The sequence below is a fragment of the Vigna unguiculata genome, chromosome 10 (assembly GCF_004118075.2).
Source record: "Vigna unguiculata cultivar IT97K-499-35 chromosome 10, ASM411807v1, whole genome shotgun sequence".
NCBI classification, from domain to species: Eukaryota; Viridiplantae; Streptophyta; class Magnoliopsida; order Fabales; family Fabaceae; genus Vigna; species Vigna unguiculata.
This window is the reverse complement of record NC_040288.1, coordinates 25,847,409-25,875,336: the sequence shown is the minus strand read 5'-3', so window position 1 is coordinate 25,875,336 and position 27,928 is coordinate 25,847,409. Positions and strand designations below refer to the sequence as shown.

Below are 27,928 nucleotides of genomic sequence, written 5' to 3'. Positions count from 1 at the left end.
CGTAATAGATATTTGAGACTTGGTGTACTGATATTCTTTTGAGTTTTGGTTTATGAGATTAAGATTATAATTGAAATAGTTGAGAAATATTTTTTAAGTGTATAACTCTATCGATACTTAAATTATGCACATATCTTACACAGTATGCATCTACTTAAATTAGGTGATATGCGATGTGTTCTTTTAGTTTTATTGAAAACGAAAACTCTGAACGGTTTACTGAGTGTGATGACTTTTTGCGTAAAAATTTTAAGAGATTGTTTATGCGTAGGTCTTAGCGCACTTCGAGACTACATATAAAAGATATTAGTCTTTCCACCACTAACCTCCTTCCCTTTAATATAATATAGTCTATTACCCTTTCACCAACCATTTTTTCGTTATTCGTAAACAAATGGAACGTGCTGGTATTTCAAATTTTTCTGGTTACCTACGTTTTTTGTTTTATGACAACTTACATTCTGCGATGACATTTTATATTTTGATACATTAATAACATATAGTGTTTTATTCTGAAATTTCTTAGATGAGATGATAAAGTTTATGAACAATTGTTATAATTACATCTTTTAATTGATTAATAATATATTGCAGAGAGTAGCATGGCAAACTTCAAAGACTAAACTCTTTAAAAGTAATTGTTAAAAATTAAAACCAATTTAAAAAAGTTTAAGATAATAGAACTTGAACAACTTACCTAATAAGTCGTAACAAGAAGGTACTAGCACTATCTGTATTTCCCATTATTGCTTTACTTTGGAAAAGACTTGACTTTAATTCCTTTGATGGAGATCGCTACTTCTTCTTCATCTTCATCGTTCTTAAAATCTGAACCCCACTTCATAAACGACGTGTTCATCAACTTTCGGGAAGAGGAAATCAGTAGAAAGTTTGTTTGGCATCTAAAAAATGTTCTTTTACAAGCTCAAGTCAAAACTTTGGTTGAAGAGGAGAATCTGCAGGAGAGAATGAAGCTAGAAGAACACATGGGAGCAATAGCTTGCTCTAAGATTGCAATAATTGTTTTCTCCGAAACGTACTCTGAATCTGCCCTGTGTCTTCGAGAGCTTGAAAAAATCATTGAATGCCACGAAACTTTCGGCCAAATAGTTATGCCCGTATTTTACCAAGTTAACCCATTCGATGTATGTACTAAATGTGATTTTGGAAAAGCGTTGGAAGAAGCTGCAGAGGAAAGCTATTCAGAAGAACAGCTGAAACATGCATTATCCAGGTGGAGCCATGCACTCACCAAAGCTGCACTTATCACTGGTTGGGATGTCAAAGATTTCAGGTAAACAAATGAATCCTTGTTCTTTCTTTCGTTTGAGAGTGAATGAAGAATATGTTAAGGTTGTGATTTAATTTTGGTAATACATTGGCATTCATCTTGAAGGCATGATGGTGAACTTGTGGAGGTAATTGTTAGCCGCATTCAAACATTACTGGACTATAAAGACTTGTTTATTACCCAATTTCCTGTTGGATTAGAGTCCCGTGTGGAAAAGGTGATTGGATGTATTGAAAATCATTCCACCAAAGTGTGCATGATAGGGATATGGGGAATGGGAGGATCGGGTAAAACTACCATAGCCAAAGCCATATACAATCGAATTTATCGTATATTCATTGGTAAGAGTTTCATTGAAAATATCAGAGAAGTTTATGATGGAGTAAGTAGAAGCAACATTCATTTGCAAGAACATCTTCTTTATGATGTCCTAAAATCCAAGTTGCAGCTGGAAAGCATTTCCTTGGGAAGAACTAAGATCGAGAATGAACTTTCTCGAAAAAGGTTGCTCATTGTGCTTGATGATGTAAATGAATTTGACCAATTAGACAGCCTATTTGGAAAAGATGAATGGTTTGGTCAGGGAAGTGTAATAATCATTACAACTAGAGATGTACGACATCTTAGGAGAAATAACGTAGATTATGTTTATAAGACAGAGGAAATGAACGAAACTGAGTCCCTCGAGCTTTTTAGTTGGCACGCTTTTGGAGAAGAAAAACCAATAGAGGACTTCAATGATGTTGCAAGAAATGTAGTTGGTTATTGTGGAGGACTACCTCTAGCTCTAGAGGTTCTTGGTTCTTACTTAAGTGAGAGGACAAAGAAGGAGTGGAAAAGTGTGTTTTCAAAACTAAAAATAATTCCAAATACAAAAGTTCAAGAAAAATTGAGAATAAGTTTTGACGATTTACGTGATGAGGTGGAACAGGAAATATTTCTTGATATATGTTGTTTCTTTATTGGTAAAGAAAGAGGCTATGTTACAGAGATACTAAATGGTTGTGGACTACGAGGTGATATTGAAATAAGAGTTCTCATAGAGCGGGCTCTCATTAGCGTTGAAAGGAACAACAAACTTGGAATGCATCCTTTGCTACGAGACATGGGAAGAGAAATTATTCGTGAAAGATGGCCAGTGGAAACAGAGAACAGGAGTCGATTATGGTTTGATGATGATGTAAAACATATACTGACAAACAATACTGTAAGAACATTCTTTATATCATTTTGAAATTTCTCATGAAAATGTTCTCTTTCATATGTGCAATGCATGTGTTCTTAGCTTCTTTGACTAAACATTAAGTATTAATGATCAACAGATATTTAGGTATTTCTCAATTGTTTCTATTTGTTATTTTCGTCACAGGGGACAGAAGCTACCGAGGGATTATCCCTGAAACTGCATTCAACCAGCACAGATTGCTTCAAAACTCGTGCTTTCAAGGAAATGAAGAGATTGAGATTTCTACAATTGGATAATGTACAACTTGCTGGAGAATATGGTTATCTTTCTAAACAGTTGAGATGGATTTGTTGGCAAGGGTTTCCTTTTAAATACATTCCAAACAACTTTCATATGAAAAGTGTAATTGCAATTGATTTAAAACATAGTTATCTTCACCTCGTCTGGAAAAAAGCCCAGGTATTTATTTTATTCTTGTTTCTTTTAAAACTCAATATGTTCATTAAACTAGAATAGTATAATGTGTTTTGGTTATAACCATCGAAGTTTTTTTTTTTCCTTCTCTAATGTTCTATCAATAAACTTATCTCTGTAGATTTTAGAGTGGCTAAAAATCCTTGATCTTAGTCACTCTATGTACTTGAGAGAAACACCTGACTTTTCCAGATTACCAAGTCTTGAACAACTCATTCTAGAAGATTGCCCAAGTTTGTGCAAGGTACACCCATCCATTGGAGATCTCGGCAATCTGCAATTGATAAATTTAAAGGACTGTACAAGTCTAAGCAATCTCCCCAGAGAGGTATACAAGCTAAAATCTTTAACAACTTTTGTCCTTTCTGGTTGTTTGAAGATTGACATATTGGAAGAAGATATAGCGCAAATGGAATCCTTGATAATACTAGTTGCAGAAAATACTGCTGTAAAACAAATTCCATTTTCAATTGTAAGCTCACAAAGCACAGGATATATATTCCCAGAAGGATTTGAATCTGAAATTTCTCACTTTATCATTCAATCTTGGATGTCACCAACATTGAATCCCCACTCTTCTTGCCTGTATTGGATGGAAATAGAGGATTATAATTGGCATGTGCATGGGCCATTGCATACCGGCCTTGCAAATCTTCGAAGTATTTTGGTTAAATGTGACACTGAGTTTAAACTATCTTTTCTAGTGAAATCAATTGTTGTCGAATATGGTGTAAATTTTACAGAATCAAGAATTTCAAACCAGCGCTTGAGGAGGTTTTCTTTGATTGGTGTCGGAAGATATAATGAATTCCTCAATACACTCAGCACTAGAGTTTCTGAGGTTCCTTCTCTATCTCTGTACCTTTGTTTACATACCTTCACCATTCATTTCGGCCATTAGTTAAGACATCATGAAATGATCCATATACAGTATCTTAAAAAACTACAATACTCAATGTTTTGCATTTGTCGTTTCTATAGTTGCAATGCTTCATTTAAAAGTACCTGGTTTTAATGATTGACAAGCTAAACGGTCATGCTACACTTGGTTCAAAGACCTGTAATAATTAACAAAAATGAACAGAAAAAACTATTAACAGTTTGGTTAACCTTGACCTGTGTATTACATTGTAGTTTAACTAAAAAGCTTATTTTTTGTGAATACATTGTAATTTGAATTAAAAATGCCCATATTTGTGAACTGGAATGATCAAATAATGAATAGCAAAGTTACATACATGACTAACCCTTTGATTTCATGGTACAGGAATTGGCAAGCAGTGAGTCTTGTGAATTCTCTGTTCCAGGAGACAACCATCCTTATTGGTTTGCCCATATGGGTAATGGATATTCTGTTTCTTTCACCGTGCCTCAGGATTGTGACATCAAGGGAATGATTTTGTGTTTTGTTTATTTATCAACCCCTGTAATCATAGCAACCGAATGTGTTACAAGTGTCTTAATAGTTAATTACACAAAGTGCACACTACACATGCACAACCATGACACAGTAAATTCCCTTAATGATGAAGATTGGCGTGGCATAATATCAAATTTAGGACCTGGAGACAAGGTGGAGATTTTTTTGACTTTTGGTCATGGATTGGTGGTCAAGAACACAGCTGTGTATCTTATATATGGTGAATCAAATGACATGGAAATAGAGCCTTGCCGAGCCAAAGGAAAATGCTCTGCATAAATTCATTACGAATATGGGAAGGTGTTATTTCTTCTAAGTTGTTTTTCTTCATTGACAACAGGACATGATCCCTAGAGTTATAGAACTAAATCCTATCCATGCTTATAATTTATTTCTTTGAATCGTTTTCTTGTTTCTGTTGAGTAGAAGTTTATATTGTTATGAAATTCAATGTTTATTTTACCTTGTTTCTTAGTTTTATGCTGTATTTTGGAATTCAATTTGAGTGGATCATATTTCCTTAGCCACTGTATACACATTTGAAGCTTTTAATTCTTTCTTTGTTTTCCTTTTAATGCTGCATGTGGCTAAAAATCGGGGGATACTAGTTTAAAAATACACACGTCTAGCTGGTGTGCAATAAGAGTAAGCCAGTGTAAACAAATGCAAGTGATTGTAATTATAAAAGTAACATAGGAAAACTGTTGTCGTAAGAACAGTAAGTATAGTAAGGTTGTAGATTTTTTTTATAATTGTTTTGTTTTATAACTATCATTAACATACATTTAGTCAAATATTAAACAAGATTAATGACTAACTAGAAGTGATTTGTATATTATTATAAATAGTAATTAATTATCTACTCACTTGTAATCACTGATCTATTTGTAGAACCTTTTAAGAAATTATCTCTTTGTAAAGGATTTTGGTGATAACAAATATAAACGTGCATTATATGTAGTGCTTATGAACCTTCTAATGTGTATTTTATGAAGTAGAAGTTGTTAATGATAAATATTTTTTACACATAAACTCAATCATAGATGATAACTTTTAATTTGTTCAAATTAACTCAAACATATATTGCTCTTATAAAAGGATTTTTTTTTATATATATATAAATGCAGAAACAACTTCTTTGAACAATGTTAAAAAAAACCATATATAAAGAATCATTAATTCCAAGAAACGTGGAGCAATCAATATTTGTACCATATCATAAACATATTATTGCTAATGTTCTTTTCATACTTCCTTAACTATTTATAAGGAAGTGGAACATGATATGCAAACAAAGTTATATCAAATATATATTTATGCAAATGATTATTATCAAGTATAAAAGGTTAATCGGATAATATCTCTAAAGATTGTGCAAGTAAAGAATTATATTTATGACTCATAGAAAGGACAAAGTTGTTACATGATCAATTCAAATAAAGAATTATAAGAAACTTTATTGTGTGTTTGGATGGGGCAATTTAAGAGAGTAATTCATTTATTTGGAGAATTTGAATTTTTTTAAAGTAAAATGACTTGTTTGGAAGAGAAAATTAAGAGAAAATTGAAATTGAAGAATTTTAAGAAGGTATTTCAAATAACTAAAATAGTAGAATTTGAAATTCTCTTAAAAAAGAAGGAAAATGAAATTCCACAATTTGTGGAAATCCTCATTGTTAAAGAAGAAAAAAGGTGGGGGTCGACTTGGCCTCCAATCGACTAAGACTGACTCGGCCGAATTTGGTCAAATTTTAGTTAATGCGAACTTGACAGAAATTCAATTAAGACTGACTCGACCGAGTTCGGCCAAATATTTGGCTAGGGTCAACTCAACCGAATTCGGTCTAGGCCAACTTGACCGAATTCGGTCGGGATCGACTCGATCGAAGTTTGGTCGGGACTAACTCAACCGAATTCAGTTGAGACCGTCTTGGCCAGGTACGACTAGGGGCCGACTCGACCTAATCAACCTCGAGATAAATTGGGCCGAGACGACTCCATCTGAAATTCGGCCAAATTTGTCCGGATTGACCCCTACCAAAATTTGGCAAATTTTGGTTGAGTCAACACCGACCTAAACTTGGTCAAATTGGATTGAGTTTACGCCAGCCAAAATATGGTCAATTTTTAGTCGGTTCAATCAAAATTTGACTAAATTTAAATATTTTAAGTTGACTATTGCATTTCAATTTCTTAGAATTGTTGAAATGACTCATCCAAGCACAAGGCTATACTTTTCAAATATCCTCTCTTTTATTATATATTTCTTTAGTTTTATTTATAACAACTTACAGATTTTTGTAATTTTGTTTATGATAGCATACACAGTGAAAGAATTTCTATATTGACTTTTGAACAAACATTTATTAAGTTATCATTGTCATCAAATATCAAAAGATACATAAATTCTAAACTAATCGCCACCTAAAAATATTGTAATGTAATAAGGTTAAATATGTTTTTAATCCCTAAACTTAGACACGAAATTATAATTTATCTCTATCCGAAATTTTGATATATGTTGGTCTCCCAACTTAAAAAATGCATGGATATAGTCTTTATAACCCAATTATGTTAATCTTTTTTTAAATGTTAAACGGTCTTCCAGACTGACATTTGAGCTAGAATGTGTCTAACGGTGTAAACAATCCCAAACCCGAAACATCGCTTGACATGTCAAAAAGAATTAACGTTATTAGGTTAGAAGAACTATATCCATGGAATTTCAAAGTTTGAGATCAAATTGTATCAAAGTTTGAGTTAGGGGTAAATTCCAATTTCACGTTAAAGTTTAGAGACTAAAAACATATTTAACCTTTCATAATATAATACACAATCAAGGAAGTAGGCTATATTCAGAAAAACAAGGAAAGGATAAGAAAAAATAAATTGCAAACAAGAACACCACATGATTAAGAGTTCCCTACTATTCTCAAAGAAGATATATAACATACTAGAAGTCACATTATAATTTTCTTTGTTGTGGGGTTCTTTTTCTAAGTCATTTGAATCACCACATATCAGATAGACAAGTGTCTTATTGGATTCTAATCCATGAAAAGTGTCTAAAACTAATCTCCACCTTGTCTCCTGATTAAAACAACTCTGGTTAATAATTTTGTTTTGTACACCATCATTTTCTTTACCTTGTGTTTGGATGGAGCATTTCAACAATGCTTAGAAATTGAAATACCTTGAATTTGAATTGCTTGCAATTAAATTCCATTCATTTTTTAAATAATTTGTTTGGATAAGGAAATTAAAATACCTTACATTTCAATTTCTTATTTGGAAAAAAAATTGAATTTATTGTGAGCTAAAATTTAATTTTAACAATATTTATTTTAGGCTTAATTATGTTTTGAGTTCATGATAAATTTGGAAACTCGATGATCAAGAAGGGCCTAACGACACGGACGGGTCCGACGACTTAGATAGGCCGACGACTAGAACGGGCCTTCCAAACCGTCGGGCCTGTCTAGGTCGTCGGGCTCGTCCGGATAGTTTGACCCGTTTGAGTCGTCGGGCCCGTCTGTGTCGTTGGGAGCGTCCATGTCGTCGGGCCCGTCTGGATCATCGGGCTTGACGGTTTGGAAGGGTCTATCTGGGTTGTGGGGCCCATCCAGGTTGTCGAACCCGTCCAGGTTGTCAGGCCCGTCCAGGTCTTTAGGCCCGATGGTTTGGAAGGGCCCGATTGGGTCGTCGGGAAGTCCGTGTCGTAGGGCCCGTCTGGGTCGTCAAGCTCATCCGGATCGTCGGGACCTTCTAGATCGTCGGGCACGTTCCGGTCGTCAGACCCGTCTGGATTGTTGGGTTCGTCAGATCATTGGTCTTGTCCGGATAGTCTGCCTCGTTCGAGTCATTGGGCCATTCTGGATTGTTGGGCTCGTTCTGATCGTAAGGCCCATTCGGGTCGTCGGGCCCTTTCGGGTCGATGAACGGGCTCGTCTGGATCATCAAGCCCATTCAGGTTGTCGGACCCGTTTGAGTCGTCAGGCCCGTCTGGGTCATCGGGCATGTCTAGGTCATCGGGTCTATTTGGGTTGTTGGACCCGTCTAGATTATCGAGCCCATCCGGATCGTTGGACCCGTCTGGGTCGTCGGACCCGTCTGAATCGTTAACCCCGTTTGTGTCATCGGCGGGCCTACCAAAGAATCTAGAATGTGAGGTTGAGTGAGAAGAATTTCAAATTCCACCTATTTTGAGGGTATTTGAATTTCTACTAATTTAGGTAATTGAAATCCCTCAAAAAAAATGTTTACATTTGAAATGCTTTTTAATTTCTGTATCCAAACAAAGTATTTCATTACAAAGAAATCTAAATTCTTTAAAAAAATGAATTACTTCATTAAAATACTCTATCCAAACACACTCTTAAGGATTTGTTCGAAATGTAGTTTTGTATTTGTCTCTTTTAGTTTATATTTTTACCATTGGGAATAATGTTGGATAATTTTTAATTTTGTTAGATAATCTTTAGATTAGTTATAGATTTTGGAGTTGTTTTTATTTAACAAAGTGATAGAGTATTTTATATTTGATGAATTAGATTTAAGTTAGTTATTATTTTAGTTAGTTGGAGTATCTAAGATTTAGTTTGTTAAAATGGCATATTATATTAGATTAGACTAGACTAGATTAGATTAAGATTTAGTTTGGTTTATTAATATTTGGTTTGTAAGTGGCTATATAATAACTTATTCTCCATCAATGAAAAACACCACACAATGAGTTCCATTACATATTTTTTTAGTGTGTGTGAGTTTTTTCAAACAAATAATACAATCATGGAGCTTGTAAAGCAAGAAAGTGGAAATCAATTTGCTAGTACTTCGTATAAGCAAAATCACTTGGTTAGTTGATTTTTATTATTAGATACATTTCGATGACGTTCTGTGGTTGTAGAGGCATAGGGTGGCTGCTAAAATTTAAAATTGTAGTTTCTGCTAGATACTTCATTAGGATTATATTTGTTCTCTTAATCAATAGCTAAAAATAATGGTGAAGGTAATGAAAAAAAGGGGAAGCTAGGGAAGAACCTCAGAAACATAATCGCTGACAGCATTGAAGAATTATTTGCATCAACCAACACCAATTCAGGAAGACCTGTTGTTTTGAAGTTCCTGATTTTGTAATATTTACACCATATTCCACTTGAATATAAGCAATGGTGCAATATCATCCAAGCAATTATCCTCTATATCCATGCAAAACGAATGAATATAAGATAGGGGTGACATCCATGACAGAATGATAGAAGGAAAAAGATTATGTGATAATCCCTTAAGTCCACGTAGGGATGATATATATTCAATGACTTTTTAGCTTACAAATTTTTTTATTGGCGACAATATTAGTTGTTAGTACTTTTTTAGTAAGGGAGTTGAATCCACACCCTTTCTTATTCTTCCTTCCAAACTCATCACATAAACCTTGTTTCTCCCAAGTATTAGTGGGGAGTTGAACTCATTAAATCAACCTTATATTTTTTATTTCTACATTATCAAGGGTTTCCATCCATATATCATTTTCATTAGCAGTAACTAAAGATGGAAGATGTGTGGAAACGAAATTAATCATCTCAGAAAGAAAACAACTCCTATGATTATTTTCAGAATATAGATCTGTGTAAAAGGCTAAAACATGTTCCTCTATTTGTTTCGTATATTAAAGAATTCGTTCATTAACAACCAGTTTGTGTATACTACTAGCATTATGTCTCTTTTACACAAAGAAAACAGTGCTTTTGTTCCCATCCTGAAACCAATTCATCTTAACCTTTTCTTTTCGAAAAAAACCTGACAATCTAAAGCAAAATTAAGGTTTTCATGAGCCTGAGTATCCTTAACTAGCAAAGAATCCAACTCATAAACATTAGCAGCCTCAATCTGACTTTGAATAGAAGGGAGGATTTGTTGCTTCTCCACGACCATATTATCAACATTGCCAAAAGCCGTTTTATTCCAACTTTTTTTAGTTACTTTAAGCGACTGCATCTTTCTATGAAAAATCAGCATTGGACAATTGTTGTGGTTGAGTATTTCATCTTCCTTTGAAGGTGTGCCTCACTCTCCCTGCTTAATGTCTTTATCCAAGTGCCATTTCAAAACAAGATCACTTGTGTACTTGCTAACATACCAGCCACAAAGTGCGACCACAATATTTTCCTCTGTTTTCCATGACACCCTCTATGAATGTTATATCTTTGTCTACATCTTTAAAGGTCACACCAATACTCCTACACCTAATCTTCATTCGCATCATATTGTTGTAAGGTTTAAGTTATTCCTCCAAATGTTGCTGCATCATAAACTCTTAACACCAACTTTCCTCAACATTAATTAGCCCAACCACCGTATATAGAGCACATTTGAAACCTATGTTACCCGAATCCTACTAGACAACTCTATCATATAGGCATAGTTAAACCATAAGAAAGGCATAAATCTGAGGGCTGCAAATAAGATTGTACCTAGTCTAACCTCAAAAGACTCTGCTCATGCTCGTGATTTGGATATAATGCACACAAGTTGCCTTGGAAGAGAGGACACAAATGGTATCCAACTACTATTATATGCTGAGACCACACAACCAAATTTGTTATATTCATAATCTCAAACATATGAAACCCTGTAAAGGAGGACACAAATTCTCAAACTTTGCCAATGAATCAACATAAAGCACCATATCCAGCCAATATAAAGGAGGACACAAATTCTCAAACATTATCTTATATGAGAGGCTTTTCATAGATAGTTCTCTTATCGAGAAAGTGGCCATGTGTCATTATCTTATATAAGAGGCTTTTCATAAAATAGCTTTCCACTTACCAACATATTAATGGTTTGTTTTGTGAGAGTGATGATGATCACATGTCAAGCTCTCCTTCACCCCTTAATGGAGAGTTCTCTTACAAAGGTAGTGACCATGTGTTATTGTCCTTTAGGAGAGACTTTTAATAAAGTAGCTTTCCACATGGCAACACATGAGTGGTTCATTTTGTGAGAGTGAGAATTGCCACATGTCAAGCTCTCCTTCACCTAGTATTTTTTGGGTTTTGATACATGTTAGCATTTTAGTGTTTGGACCATTTTGTAGACACCTTAGTCTATAAATAGAAGTGCACCCCTCATGTATTTCTCAGTTTGAAAATATTAATATTATGCTGCCAAATTCAAATTTAAATCATACTTCTTATCTTAGTCATTTGCTAGAGCATCCCAAGAGGTCTCTCTAGCACCCCTTTCTCTAGAGTTTGTCTAACATTTCTTAGTACCACAAACAACCTTGATCCCATCATAAATCACCAAAACCGATATCCATTTTCTCTCAACACCAAGCTTTCACACATCCACCATCCACCATAATCACCATTTCAAGCTTTAGCCCAACCTAACTTGAGGAGGAGGCTATCACCTAGTCTCCATATCCACTTGCCTAGAAATTATTAAATATTCCCAAGTCTTTTATTCCTAATCATCCCTTTTCCTTGGGCTTAGATATAGATTTCCATTTTACCCATGCAACCTTTCTACCCTCATGGCTCCATCCCCATAAAAAGTCTATGTATTTTAACTATTTATTTCCTTACCGGAGATGACATTTTGAAAAGTGATATGAAGAATAAAGACATGGCGGATAACACTAATTTACTTAAAGTCACTCTTCCTATGAATGAGATGTGTCTTCCTTTGGAGAGGTATCTTTGAATGATTTGGGTTTAAATGGCATCAACAACATTTCACCCATCTGGCATTCAAATTCCTTCCCCTTCACCTATCCGCTCAATCTTGTATCACTCTAGAGACCCCATTTTCTTTAACTAAAAAAATCCCAAATTCACATATTCATACCCAATTTATGTTCTTGAAAAAATCCTAAATATAAAATTAGGTTTAATTATTAAAATCTAATTTTCCACGACAGTAATTTGTTTTAGTAAATTCTTTGTCATTATTCACGCAGACATAAACATGTCAAGTCCCTGTTCTCTTAACGTTGTTTAGACCAACTTAATGAAAATGAACATGAATGATACTATTTTTCGAAAATGAGACATAATTGATACATATAAAAAGTAAAGAAACTAAATCGATATTTTTGAGAAAAAAAATTGAAATCAAAAGCATAATTAAACATTAAAATTAAATACAGGAGTTATATAACTACAATACAAATATAAACAATAGCGACGATGGCAACACGTTAAAACTAGATTTAAACTCAAAAACAACAATTCAAAAAGAAAAAAAAAATCAAATCGGCCTTACAACATTAGAAAGCAAATTAAAATTGAACAAGTGTAAAATACTAAAATTGAGAACAAAAATCTTCTGCCAGACCATCACTGCGTAATAATTACTAGTACGTAAAAACCAAGCTACAAATCCAGAACATGAAGGGATAAAAAGAGAAATTAATGGTGTCGCATTGAGCACCTTTACAGGTCTTTAACTTAACAAAGCGTGTACAAATACTTGGAGCATCAAACCTTGAACTTAAGAACATCTCTGCCCCTCTCGATTTTCATCAACGTTGCATCATTCCTCCGTGCTATCAGAAATCCTTAATCTCGTGGATCTTCTTAGGCATCGTAGCTTGCATGTTGCATGTTCGCCTCCTCCCAATGATGACAAACTTCAGCCCCGATGCAGAAACCTTCAATGAACAAGAGGGTTTCTCAAATTACGAGAGATACGTAAGGGTTATGCTAGATTGCTTACATTATTGATACATTGGACCTCACACCTCAGCAGCGACAAGGTGCATGCTAGATGGTAGCACAAATTAAAAAAGGGCATGGAGGATGGAAGCGGAACTTTTGAAAAGGGAAAGTGATATCGAAGAGGGAAAGCTCAAAGTCGAAAAGGTAAAGTGAAATTGAAGAGAGACTGTAAAAATATATATGTGGTACATTGTTTTCCTTTTACTCGCACTTTTTTAAATAGATGGATTCGAAGGAAACTGTAAAGTTGGATTTGAGTAGATGTTACTTGATGAATTTGTACGTTCTTTTGAAATGATTTTGGAGGTTAAGGAGAGTATATGTGAAAATGAATTTTCTGAAAATTTTTGAATGATTTGATTAATGTAAGAGAAAAAAATTAAAAGTTAATAGATATAATACGAAGATTACTACATCATTTTTCATGGTAAAAATAATAAGATTTTATTTTTGGATTAGTTAAAAATAAGTTTAATTAGTGATTTAGTCCTTTAATTTAATTTGTTGGTTTGATTCATTTTGGTTCTCTTATTATTTTTTGGTTCAATTTAGTTCATAATTTTTCAAAAAATGTTCAATCAAGGCATTTCTGTTAAGTTGATATTATCGTTGTGTCCAATGGCGGATCTTGACAAAAATTTTGGAGGGGCTAGAATAATATAATTTTTTGATCATTTGATTGAGCCATTAATATAACACTTTAAAAAATGACTCTTCTATAAAACAATTGGATCGTTAAATTGGATTATTAGTATAATGCTTTAAATACTTTAAAAGATGTGAAGAAATATAATTTAACTGGTTTTCATCTTCACGTGTAGCTTCCCTTTTAATACTCCTACAAAATAAATTCATTATTTTATTCTTCATCGATATGCTTTTTTTTTTTAAATATACTACAAAATAATTTATCATAGTCTAATAAAATATTGAGAGACATAAGTATTAGAAGAAAAATATATTATAATCAAGTCACAATTAAAAATCGGTTATAAAAAACATATAATACATGTTTTGTTTTCTTCTATTATCATAAAAAGTAAGTATACAAAAGGCTCATGAGATAAAAAATAATTTTAATAACTATTAAAGTAATATTTCATTATCAAGTAAGACAAGAGAGAGTTACATTTTCTTTCTTCAAGAAATGAAGGAAACAGATGAGAAATGAGAGCAAACATAATGAGTACGTGTCTAACTCCATTTTTTCTTCACCAAAAAAACATATGATAGTGAGAGATGAATACAATTTTGTTAAAATTTTAAAAGGCAATGACAGAAGAAAATAAAATTATTTTAATAAATGTTTGATTTAATTACTCTTTTAGTTATTGTTTCCAAAAATGTAAGTTGATATTCCTGTTCTTTTACTTTCAATTTAGTGGCAATTTCATATTTTTAGACGAAAACAGATACTAGAAGACTAATTAAACCTAAATATTTTTTTATTTTTTATTATTTATTAACAATAAATATTGTATTTTATAAAATAAATAAAGAGACACAATTTAATTATCATCAATTTTTAAAATATACTATTTATAATTTTAAAATTTTCAACTCCTACGAGGCTTCGCCTCTGGTTGTGTCCATAGATGCCACGTGTTATTTTGTGGGATTATTTATTTATTTTTTAAGAAAATAAAAACAGTCACATGTTAATTCATGGTCGTGTCACATTTTAGCATAACAATGGTTGTTTTTGTTATGAAATTTATAGTTGTCCATTGAGTTGTTAGTCGTTACCTATGATTGATTGCTATAAATGATTATCATTAGTATTGTAACCATTAGCAGTTACCTATGATTGATTGCTATTGATGTTATCATTAGTATTGTAACTATTAGTTGTATCCCTTTGGGTTAGTTTTTGTATCTATTAAATAGGGACTTCTCCTATTAATAATGATACACAAAAAATCAGTCTTTACTCTCTATTCTCTCCCTCTCCCCTCTATTTTATAACACGTTATCAACACGAGGTTCTAATCAATTGAGTCAACTCACTCACTCTTAGCGGTTCTTTTGCATAACATTTCTTTGACTCTAGGTTTCAATTCCTTGCTTATCTCGTCATTCATTTCAATTTATTTTTGAAATCATATTTGTTTTCCCTTTGAAGTTTTACATATATAGATTTTATATAAAGATGCCAGAAATAATCCGAAAAAGAAAATAAAACATGAAAGTTGTATGTAAAATAATTCATTTCATTACCGCTGGGATGCTCTTAATTTGGAGACGCTTGTGTGTTGCATTTTTTTTATATGCATGTTTAGGTACATATAAATGTATGTATAATAACTTTCTGAATGCTTAATATTGTTAATATTTGTTTAAAATGTAAACTCAAGTTTTAACTTCTACATTTTTTTTTCATCAGAATAGCATTTAAAATCATTAAAATTTAAGTTATTAAAACTCTTTCTGTTGTGAATTGTTTCAATGATGATAAAATAAATAAAAATAATGCTACAAAACAACCTTTTAAGCCATATGTTTAACAAACTTTTATGAAAATATAAAATAATAATATTTTATATTTTAAATAGAAATTTAAATTCTTATTATTTAAAATTAAGAAATCCTAATTTACACTTTTTGTGGTGTTTTTTTTTAGAATTAAATTTTTTTTTTCTCGATGTACCAAATCATATGATAAATTTCATTCAAAATATATCGAATGATTTTATACCTAATAAAATTAAAATTAATAAATTGAATTATCATTCTAAAATAAATAAATAAATTAGACGTGCTACTTATAAATATTTGTTTTTGTGGTGGAAATTTTAATTTTTAATAACAAAACCAATGGATGTTATTACGCACAGGTAATAATGAAAATAATTAAAATGTAATATTACAAAATAAAACACAATACAATTTATTACACAAAAGAATAATTTTAGAGCATTTTTACACACAATAAACATTTTTCTTACATATATTGATTGAATTATAATTTTCTTTTCACATTTTATGTTTACATTATATAATATAAATTAATATTGTTTCATCAATTCTATATTTTCATACACGAAAAATGATGATTATTATTATTAATATTTTTTTTGTATGAGATAGATCTAATCATGTCCAACCTTGCAAAACTTGAGTTTGTAGCTCTTGATATTACGGGAAAAAAAATATTTATCTTGGATATTGGATGCTGAAATTCATTTAGATGCGATGGGTCTTGGTGATACCATTAAAGAAAAAAATAAAGCATCTGACCAAGATAAGACTAAGGCAACCGAAGCCATAATGCGCTTTTCTGCCTCGGTTGTACATGGATCGAAGCCATAGAGGCGCTTTTTTGCCTCCGGTCTTGCCTGAACTAAAGCCATAGGTTCACAAAATTTTTAATTAATTTAGAAATTTGCAGAGCATTTGGCCTCGGTTATTGTAAGAACTAAGACCATAGACCACCTTTTTGCTCCGGTTATGGTAAGAACTGAGGCCTAATATACTTTTTTTTAAATACATTTTTTGTTTTATTATCATTCCCACATTTAAACCTGCATAATTTTTTAAAAAAATCAGCACAGACCAAAAAAAATATTTTATGAAACATCCACAATCCAAATACATTTAAAAGACAATTGGAATATCCACAATCCAAATACATATCCTAATCAATACTATTGTATATCTGAATTATAAATTTTGCACATTCTATCCTACCTAATCAATACTCTTGAATGTTTGCAAAATAAGACATTAACTTAAGTTAATATATAGAAAGACAATATTGCAAAGTATTCGTTTGAGTAAATGTCAGTGGATGAATTTAATTGTTCTTTCGAAATGATTTGGAGGTTAAGAAGACCAGATGCAAAAATAAATTGTCTGAAAATCTTTGAAAGATTTGATTGATGTAATAGATAAAATTAAAAGTTAATAAATATAATATGAAGATTATTACATCATCTTTCATGGTAAAAGTAATAAGATTTTATTTTTGGATTAGTTAAAAATAATTTTAATTAGTGATTTAGTCCTTTAATTTAATTTGTTGGTTTGATTCATTTTGGTTCTTTTATTATTTTTTTGTTCAATTTAGTTTACAATTTTTCAAAAAATGTTTAATTTGGCAATTTTTGTTAAGTTGATATTATTGTTGTGTTCGTAGATGCCACTTATTATTTTGTGGGATTTTTTATTTTTAAATTAAGAAAATAAAAATTGTCACATATCAATTCACGGTCGTGTCACATTTTAGCATAACAATGGTTGTTTTCAATTTAATCCCTCTATTTACAAATTCACGATCGTGTCACATTTTAGCATAACAATGATTGTTTTCAATTTAATTCCTCTATTTACAATTTTAATATATATATATATATATATATATATGTTACAATAACTTTTTAGAATTTATACATCAAATTACTCAACCTAAATAAATATAAATACTAAAATTAAATAAGGGTAAGGGATGCAACGGGGCGGGGCAGGGACGAGTTTCGCTATCCCATACTCATCCCCGTTAAAAAAATTCATCCTCATCTCCATCCCCAAATCTAACGGGTATCAAACTTTTGTCCCATCCCCATTCCCACGGGTAACGAGTATAATCTCGTACCCATACCCGTACCCATTTTCTTACTATTCTAATATTAATTTTAATTACTTTTTATAAAATAATAAAAAATTATGGTAAAGGAAACATAATATTATCAAATATTCAATATTATAGGATGGTTGTTTCTTCGATATCAAATACTTTGAAATAAATTATAATTGCTTACATTTTATATTAGAATACCAAATAAAATTTTATGAGAATCAAAACATTTATTAAATTTGCAAACTACAAACATTAATGAAACCTAATTGATAAAATTTAAAAATATAAAAGGAAAAAAAATATTCAAATTAAAATATATTTTAAATGTTTGTTTACCTCAATTTTTAAAATTCTAATGAATCTATTTTTTATACACTAATAAAAGTTATAATACATCACTTGATCAAAATGATTGCAAAGAACAAATAATAAACATAATAATAAATCTTTTACATAGATCTTGTATCTTTTGAACTTCAATGTATGTTGGATGGTGATAAAAAAAATTCATGGTAATTACATTAAAGTTTTATATTGTAATAAATAAAAGTTATTTATACAATTATAGTGAAAAATTACAATATGATTGATAAAGAGTTAGAAAATAAAAAATAATTAGATAAAATACATCGAAATAATATTATACATGATGAAAATAAACAACAAATAAAAATGTTAAAAAATTAACAAATGTGTGTCTTAGAAATAATTTGAGAGACTATTGAAAGAAATCACACAAAGGAAAACAAATGTACAATTTAATTTAGATTATGATAAGATGAAAAATACCTTGTAGATCTAAGAAAACTTTTCAAATATCAACAAACATACTCAATGGTTGAGAAATAATGAAAATTGTTTTGGAGAAACAAAAGTTCTTCAAATAAAACAAAAATTATTAATAATAAGTAAGTAAAGATTTTTTTTATATTACCTAGTAAATGAAAGGTTTATGCTATTAAACACTTAAATTGAGAGTATTAAACATTCTTATGTGAAAGGAAAATATACAATATATAAAAATATTAACAATAATAAAACTATACAAATGTGAGACATAATTTTTTTTAATTCACATACATCATATTAACATAATTACATAAATGTTATGATAAGATAAAAAATATATTGGAGATGCGAATGTGTTTGATGACAAGCCAAATAATTAGAAGAAATAAAAAATGGAAAGTACATATGCATATATATAAATATATATATATATATATATATGGTTACTTAATTAATTATGAATATTTTCATAATTTAAACGGAGATAGAGATATGTTGGTGACGGATAGGGATGTCAACGGGGCGGGTAGGGTACGGGTAGTAGCTCCCCCGTACCCTACCCGCTGGATAAATATTTGCCCCGTACCCATATCTATATCCGTCGGGTATCCGTTATGCGAGTACCCGTCTATTTTTTTCATATCCGCGGGTATCCACGGGTATCCGCGGGTATTTACAAAAATATTTTAAAAAATAAATATTTAATCATAATTAATGCTTAGATCAACAAGTACTCTTTCTCTGATTGATTCTTGAAAAACAAACAAATAAAAAATCACTACCAATTTATATTGTAGTTTATTTTTGAATAAAATATTAAAGAAATTACTAACTTCATCAATGTCCACCTCTTGCAACATTGTATAAAGTTTCATGTTGTCCAATTTTAATCTAGAAGAGCCTTAAAACATAAGAAGTTCAGTAAAAATTTCTAACAATCACTTAATTAAAATATCTAAATAAAAGTGTTAATTTCATTACCTTCCATGTTGGTCCATAACCAGTCTTAGAGACACATCAATACATCCACAGTATATGGAAGTAATTTACTCATTTGTAGGGTAAGAATCTGACCACCATTATTGGATGAAGACTCATAATGTTGTTTACTAATATATATATATATATATATATATATATATATATATATATATATATATATATATATATATATATATATATATATATATAAGGTAAAGTTTAGCGGGTACGGGTATCCACGGGTACGGATACTATGATACCCGTACCCGCCCCGTTAACATGCGGGTATCAAAAATATCCATACCCGCGGGTAGCGGGTATCCATTTTTAATATCTATTTCCTATCCGTTGCGGGTTTTATCCGCGGATACCTGCGGGTACGGATTTTTTTGACATCCCTAGTGACGGATATTATGGCGGGATATGTACATCCCCATACCCATCCCCATACCCAATTGAAAAAGTCGGGGATTTTCCATACTCATACCCATACCCAGTCAAAGCAGATACCCTGTCAAAACGGGGACGTGTTCGGGCAATACCCACGGGTACAAGTTTATTTGCCATCTCTAGGTACAGTCGATCATATTGACATTAACATTTTTTATTTTTAATATTTATTTTTTACCTTTTAAAAAATTTAAAATTAATCGACATCATCTTAGTGTTGACTAATTTTTTGTTTTGATCGTCATTGTTAAACGTTAGTTTTTTATTAGTGTAAGAAGTTGAACTCATAACTTCTTTCACCTTCTTTTCTAATTTTATTACTAAGGATGTGTTTGTTGGGAAGTGAATTTGAAGGAGAATGACCGGATGAATTTGAGGAGACAGAGAGAATTGTGTTGTTATTTGTATTAAGGGATATATTATGTGATTTAAGTAGATTTGAGATGAAAGTCTGTGAAAGTTAGTATATGATGTGATGTGTATGATAGATTATTTTTTTTAATAAATAAAAGTAAGTGATTACCATTTGCTAAAAAATATGGTATAATTTTAAATTAAATAATGAAAATGATATGAAAATTAAATGGATATTCATATTTTTAATTAAAAATAAAGTTAAATTTGGGAAGATAAAATTTAAATTTGTTGAGAATTGTAGGAATACATTTTAATTACATGTTTTTAACCACAACTAAATAAAAGCACAGGAAATATGAACCCCACATTAACCACATGCATTCTCCATTTCTTAGCACTTCCAGGTGGAAAGTCTTGAAAAAGATGGATTTTCTTACCTCAAGATGAAATTTGGACTAGAATCCCACTATTTTAAAATAAAGGGCAATTAGAATTGACTAGATAGATATTGGTTCTATTAGTGTCCAAGAGTATAGTAGTGAACACTAATTCCATACTAACATAAATATTCAATTACTAAAAACAATTAATAATAGTTAATGTCCACCTAGATACTAGTGTTTAACATTATACGAACAAGGTTTTTTTTAACTTTTTAACATTTCTTTTTGCAAATTAAGCTTTTATGTCACATTATAGTTAGTTTAGTATATTCTAATAACGTTGCAAATTAACTAACAGTAATATTTAGAAGTTAATTTGACATTTTGTTATAGTAAAATTGTTTTACATCAATTAAAATAAAGTATAATGTCAAAACCTAAAATATAGATAAAATTATATACAAATAAACCTAGGAAATATAAATTAAAATAAGGTATTAAAACCTAAAATTTAGATAAAATTATGTATATGAACTGAGAAAATATAAAATACAACATACATACATATTTAAACCGTCAATGTCAATATTTAGTGACACACTTCATCAATTCATCGTTTTAGACGGTCATAGCCGTATAACACTTACGATCCCAAATAGTATATGCAATAGAAGAATGTATTTCATCATCATTAATTAAGTGGAACATACAGACGTTTTAGAATGTGACACACTTTTTATTTGTTGAACATACAGACATGCGTAGGAAAACAGAGGCATATTCATCTTCATATCTTCATGCCTTCAATCTCCTCTTTATTACTGCAAATATTGGAATCGGCAACTCATATTCAACCTAGAAAAATTATAAAAACAACTATTTTACTTTTATAACAGTAGTTAAGAAAAACAAATTATAAATTTAATTATAGAAGGAGTAAAAGTAGCATAATGGCTAATATGACTATATTGGATTGAACTCCAAACTATTTTTGTAAAAAGTTCAAATTAGTTAAGTTCATTTTGCCTCACTTAACCTAATGGTCCTTTTTCCCACACCTTCATAGTTTTTCCCTACAACTCTATAGGCAAAGTGAAAAGACCATTTTTCCTTATCTTATTCTCATCATCTTCTTCCTCCTCCGTATTGATAATGTTTATTTTTACCATGATCTTAGCTATCTTTTGCTAATAAATTCAACTTCTCTTGAGCTGTTAACCCATTTAATCCTCACTTTTACTTTGCTTTTGTGAATAAATACAATATGGGTTACATAGATATAATTATACCACTAATTTCCATTTTTCAATTTAATGATAGGAAGCTTTTGTCTCAAGCCAAAGAAGTTGTCAACCAGAGAAGAAAGAAGAAAAAAACCAAAATTGAACATATGAACATAGCATTTCAAGGCTGAGCACCAAGGCTAAACACCACTCTTCTCGTATTTTCCAACGCTGAGCTCCAGAATCAGCGTTGAGCGTCAGTTGATTCGCATTTCTAGATGCTCAACGCCAACGCTCAGCGCCATTTGGTTCGCATTTTTGGGCACTGAGCGCTGATTGGTTCGCATTTTTTTACGCTGAGCAATGCGGGGACAATGCTAAGCGACACCTGTGTTGATGTGAAAAAATTAAACCTATTTCTTCTGGATTATCGAGGGGAACATCTTTGGCAGTGTGGAGGCACGAAGAACACATTTTGGAGAGCTTGAAGGTGTGTTAGGGCTTGTGGGAACGACTCCTTCTTTCTCTTTGTATTTCCTTTCTCTTCCATTTCTTCCATTTGTAAGCTTAAGCTCTCCATGACATTGGAGAGCTAAACCCATTTTTGTTGGGGTTAGATGTAGTCACTGCACTCTCTTGTAATTGCAATGTTTTGAATATATAAATGCCTCTTTCATTGAATGCTAGTCTTCTTGTTTCTTCACTTAATGCTTGCATTGATTTGGTCATCCATTGCATGATATTTGGTTCATTGGGTGTGGAAATATCTTTTAAAACCTTTATTTGGAACAAGAAAACTCAATGGAGCTTGTATCTAGGAATGGAGCTTGTATCTAGGAATGGAGCTTGACTCATTGGTTGTCTTAAACCCTAGTGCATAAAGCAAATTTGCTTATTAAGAGTTCAAGGGATTGACTCTTAATAAGGAAATTTAGGCTCAATCCATTAAGGAATTAGGATTTGAGTAGAATTATGGGTTAACATTAGCATATTAATGTAGAAGATGTAAAATTGTAGTTTCATGAGAGCATAGTTGGTGAATTCTAACCCCGACAATATCAATTCATATCATTTTTAATCTTTTTCATTCAATAAGTGCATTTAACTTCCAAAGTTCAATTTGAATCATTTATGCAAAATTTAATTTCTTACATTAAACTTAAAATATGGATTCATTCTTTAGTTTAAATTAGTTATTAATTGCATGATTATTTAGTATACACGAGCCTCTTGGGAAACGATATCCTAGTCTCACCAATTACTACCTGCGCGACCTGGTACACTTGTCAGAGGCTTAACACCCTTCTTCTCCACACCATTTTCTTCCTCCCTTTGGCAAAAACTTTAGTGTAAACCCTATGTAGTACGAGTAAGGGTGATCATGGATTGAATTTTTAATGATCCAATCTACATCCATTTTGAATCTAGATAATTGGATTAGATTTTCGATCCAAATCCATTCTTTTAGAAAAAGTAGATTGAATTTTTTTAAAAATCCAGATCAAAATATTTGGATCGAGTTTAAATCTAGATCAAAATATTTGGATCAAGTTCAAAATCCAAAATTCAATTTTTATAAAATAAATTTAAATTGAATTTTCTAAAACTTGGGTCCACTGGGTCGACATCATAAAATTCAGCAGATTTTTTGTCGAGGCCAACGAGGCCAAATTTTAGCATGGGACGAACTCGATTGACTTTCGGTTAGGGTTGACCGAATTTTGGTCGAGCACAACTTGGTCGAATTTAGCCGAATTTTGGTCAGGGACGATGTGACCAAATTTGGGCCAGGATTGACTCGACAAAATTTCAGTCGGGATCAACTTGACTAGATTTGGTCAAATTTCGAGTAAGGCCGATTTTGCATAATACAACCAAATTTTTGCCGGAGTTGACTTGGCCAAATATGGCCACATTTGGGTCAAGGCTTGATCAGTCAAATTTCGATCAGGGTTGATTCCACTAAATTCGTCGGTCCAGCTGAATATGGCCAATTTTTAATCAGACCGACTCAACTGAATGTAGTCAAATTTTGTCCGAAGCTTACTCAATCAAATACGACTAAAAATGGGTTAGGGCCAACTCAACCAAATTTTGCTCATGGCCAATTCGACTGAATTTGGCCAAATTTAGGTTGAGACCGAATCACTTGAATACGACCAAATTTTGGTCGCGATCGACTTTGTCAAATACGACTAAACTCGGGATAGGACAAACTCACCAAAATTTTTGGTCGAGGCCAACACTACTAAATTTTAATCGAAACGAACTCAATGGAATTCGGCCGAATTTTGATCGTGGCCGACTCAGTTGAATACTACCTAATTTTGATCGTGACCGACTCGTTCGAATACGACCAAATTTCGTCCTAGGTCATCTCAACTTAATACGGCCAAATTTGGGTCATGGCCTACTCGGCCAAATTCGGGTCAAGGCCTACTTGGCCAAATCTCGATCGGGGCCAACTCGATTGAATTCAACCAAATTTTGACCGAAGCCAACTAGGCTGAATACGACTAAATCGTGGTCGCGACAGTCTTCGCCAAATACGGTCAAATTTTGTCTAGGTCGACTCAGCCCAATGTAGTCAAATTGGGGCCCGGGTCAACTTGACCAAATACTTCGAAATTTTGTCTAAGATCGGCTAGGCCAAATTTTGATCGGGACCGACTTAACTGAATCCAACCGAATTCAGCCATATTTCATATAGGGTCATACCGACCTAGTCAAGTACAACTAAATTTGGGCTAGTCAGTCTCGACCTTAACCTAACCAAAAATATAAATTGATAATTTGGATTATCCATTTTGAAAATCTAGATTTAGAGAATGGATATCCAATTCATAAAATATATAAAATGTAGATTATATTGAAATCTAGATCCAATAAAATAGATTTTAAATGGATTAGAGTTTTAATAAAATGGATATTAAATGGATTGGATCAGAGAAAAAGTGGATTGGATCATGAAAATTGGATTTTTTGCCCACCCTTATCTGGCAACACTAACCTGCTACACCTCGCCCCTTCTCCATCGCTCTCGCACAACCTTCTTCCTTCTAAACCACCCACCTCTTTAACAAAAACTTTGCCATTAATATTGGGCATCGTGGACACTGACCTCTTCCCCCCAGGACCTCTCCCCCACTCTTGCATAACTCTTCCATTACACACACAATCTTCCATCATATATGGATGTGTTAGCAAAAACTATGAAGTCGAATTCGATGTTTGGTGAAGAATGGGATTTTGAGCACCAACAGTGTGTGATTTTACATAGCAATACATATAAGATCATGTTTATAATCATTTTGTCAATGAGCACATGCTAGAACTTTGTGAGAGAATTTTGAGTCTTAGTATGCTTCTATGTTAGGCAATAATAAATTATATTTGTTGAATTACTTGACGAATTTGTAGTATAAGAAGAGTTCTTCCATTTCAAATCATTTAAATAAGTTTCAAGGGCTTCTAGACTAGCTATCATGAATGGGTATGCATTTTTATGAAGTTTTAAGACTTTGACTATTGAATGCTCTACCTAAGTCTTGGGAGATATTTTGAGTTTCAATTAGAAACTTAGTCCCTAATGACATTGTTTCTTTTCAATTGGTAGAGAGTGGTAATCTTAATGAAGAGATAAGAAGGAAGGCACACGATTCTTCATCTTAGTTTCATATGCTTGTAACAAAAAAAGAGAGAGAGAGTGGTTAGATAAAGGAACTGAAAGTTGGTAAGGAGAAAAATAAGATCAAGTCCAACTTAAGATACAAAAATGTGGATTGTAATTATTATAATAAACATGGGCACATTTAAAGATACTGTTTTAAGTGGAAAATGGATAACAAAGATGAAAAGATCAAGTAGAGAGAGAATGATCACAATTATGATGATGATAATACTACTACTACTACATGTAGCGATCTTGATCTTTTTTGTGACTATAAGTCTATTAATCTTGTATCTAATGTGAGGATATAGATAATTGATAACGGTGCTACACTGCATGTTACACTAAGGAATGATTTCTATACATCTTTCACTTTTGGTGATTTTGGAGTTTTGAAGACAAATAATGATGTTGTTTCAAAGGTTATTGGTGTTTGTAATGTTTGATTGCAAACGAACATTGAAGTGCAATTATTACTTTAAGGAGATAAACAAGCTTCATATGTTCGCTTTAACTTTATCTCTGTATTTTCGTTATGATAGTGGTTATGACAATTAGGGCTGAGCAACAATTGGATTAGGCTAGATTCGGGTCTAATATGACCAATCCAACCCAACCCAAATTTAATAATTAAAATTCGTATCCAACTTTTTTAACTTTTAGATTAAGTGGGTTTGGGTTAGTTCAGATTTGGTTAAATGCGGATGAATGATGGTTTACCCGAATGAAATGTAAAAAATGTGACGAATAGAGAGGAAGATGATTTCCAACCATAGTTTTTCCACTATCCTTGGTTCTCTTTATTACTATGTCATTGCACAAATTGTGTAAATGCCACTACACTACCACCTACGACACAAATTGGAGCAAATCAGAGCAGATCAAGGTAGATCAAAGTAGTTAAATGCGGATTGGAGCAGATTAAGGTAGATCGAAGTTGATCGAGGTAGATCAGAGCATATCGATTCATAACTACCTACCACACACTTTCCTAAGACGCTACAAGCTTGGTAGGCAATTCCACTATCTTCTTTGTCACCCCTCCTCCAAAGCAAAATCATTTCTTAGAGTTAGGGGAGCTACTTGCAAGTTGAGATGCAAGAAAGGAGCACACGAAAGATATGAGACATTTGTATTGTCTATTGTTCTTGTAAAACTATAGAAGGTTTTGGCAGATCGTTGCTTTAGCTTTCAAAGGTTATTGGCAGGTGCGGTTGAGGAGATCAACAAATTTGGGTTTAAGAAAATGTTTTAGTAGTTCCGGATCGGGTTGGGTATCCACATAAATTTAATTTGGTATCTGAACCCGACCGTTTATATCTGCATTGTTTTATCCATTTGAACCTAATTCAAACATAGCCAATTGAGTCCTTATTTTCTTTTTTGGGTTTAACGGTTTCAGGTGGTTTGAATATTCTTGCTCACCCTTAATGACAATCACTTTCATTCTAGTAAATGGAAGTTCACTAAAGGTAACTTGGTTGTGGCTAGAAGGGAGAAAAATTGTAAGTTAAATTGGACTAAATTTTTGGTTGCTAAAAGACAATGTAAATGCTATGTGTATGAAGGCATCTTTCTGACACCAAAGGCTCGGTTATATCAATGAAAAGAAAAGCTTAGTTGCTTAGCTAAAAATATGTGTTTTGGGATTGGAGAAAGGTTCTTGTACATGGTTGGTAAATAGATCAAATATCATTGAAGAAGGATCCTCCCTTAAGGAAAAGTTGTTTGAATTGTTGCATTTTGACTTTTTGCTCCATTAAAGGTAAAGTGGTTTAGTGGTGTACTTTACTTTGTTACTTTTATTGATGATTATTCCAATAAGCTATAAGTTTATGTATTTTAGAGAAAGGATCAAGTACTTGAAAATTTCAAAGAAAATCATGCTTTGGTCGAGAGATAATCAAGCTAGAAGTTAAAATGTATTCAAAATGATAACAGTGGTGAGTACCAAGGACCCTTTGATGTTTATTGGATGTAGTAGGGTATCAAACATAAGAAAACTCATCCCAAAACTTCTTTGTTGAATGGTTTAGCAAAGAGGATGAACATGACTTTTTTTATAGAGTTAGGTTGTGCTTTTTGAAGCAATGTTACGTAATAATTTTTTGGGAGAGGAATCACTTGAACTCGTGCATGGTATTACACCAATGCAGAAAGGGTATTTGACAACAATTATTTTTACTATTCTGCCCTAGTTCTAGAATTGAGACATATAAGGTCGAGACAAAAAAGGATAAGCTTTTGGCTTCAGGTGTTACCCGAGGCAGCAAAACCCTATTTCTGCCTCGGTTTTATAGAGAACTGAGGCCATATACTATCTCTTTTTGCCTCAATTATGTAGAGAAACAAGGCCATATACTGCCTTTTTTCGTTACCATAATGCCACCATAACAACCACC

General features: G+C 32.1%; 2 protein-coding genes and 1 long non-coding RNA gene across 6 annotated transcripts in view; 1 reads left to right on the top strand and 2 right to left on the bottom strand.

Annotated features, from left to right (window-relative positions):
* Positions 1-717: 717 nt before the first annotated feature.
* Positions 718-4,917, top strand: LOC114166335 (TMV resistance protein N-like). The gene is made up of 5 exons (XM_028051048.1): positions 718-1,294; positions 1,397-2,498; positions 2,661-2,936; positions 3,073-3,792; positions 4,219-4,917. The coding sequence occupies exons 1-5, from the start codon at positions 786-788 to the stop codon at positions 4,648-4,650; spliced, it is 3,039 nt and encodes a 1,012-aa protein (XP_027906849.1). The 5' UTR covers positions 718-785; the 3' UTR covers positions 4,651-4,917.
* Positions 4,918-12,688: 7,771 nt separating this feature from the next.
* On the bottom strand, positions 12,689-13,354 carry LOC114167469. The gene is made up of 2 exons (XR_003600229.1): positions 13,096-13,354; positions 12,689-13,030 (listed from the first exon to the last, which is right to left on the bottom strand). It is a non-coding gene; the product is annotated as an uncharacterized LOC114167469 (long non-coding RNA).
* Positions 13,355-21,176: 7,822 nt separating this feature from the next.
* LOC114167022 overlaps positions 21,177-27,928 on the bottom strand; it is a 30,725-nt gene continuing 23,973 nt past the window's right edge. For 3 of the 4 annotated variants that reach the window (XM_028051926.1, XM_028051927.1, XM_028051925.1), the window contains exon 16: positions 21,177-21,488. The gene's annotated coding sequence lies outside the window, so the exon portion shown is untranslated. The remainder of the gene's footprint in view (positions 21,489-27,928) is intronic. The other variant, XM_028051928.1, reaches the window with a different exon arrangement.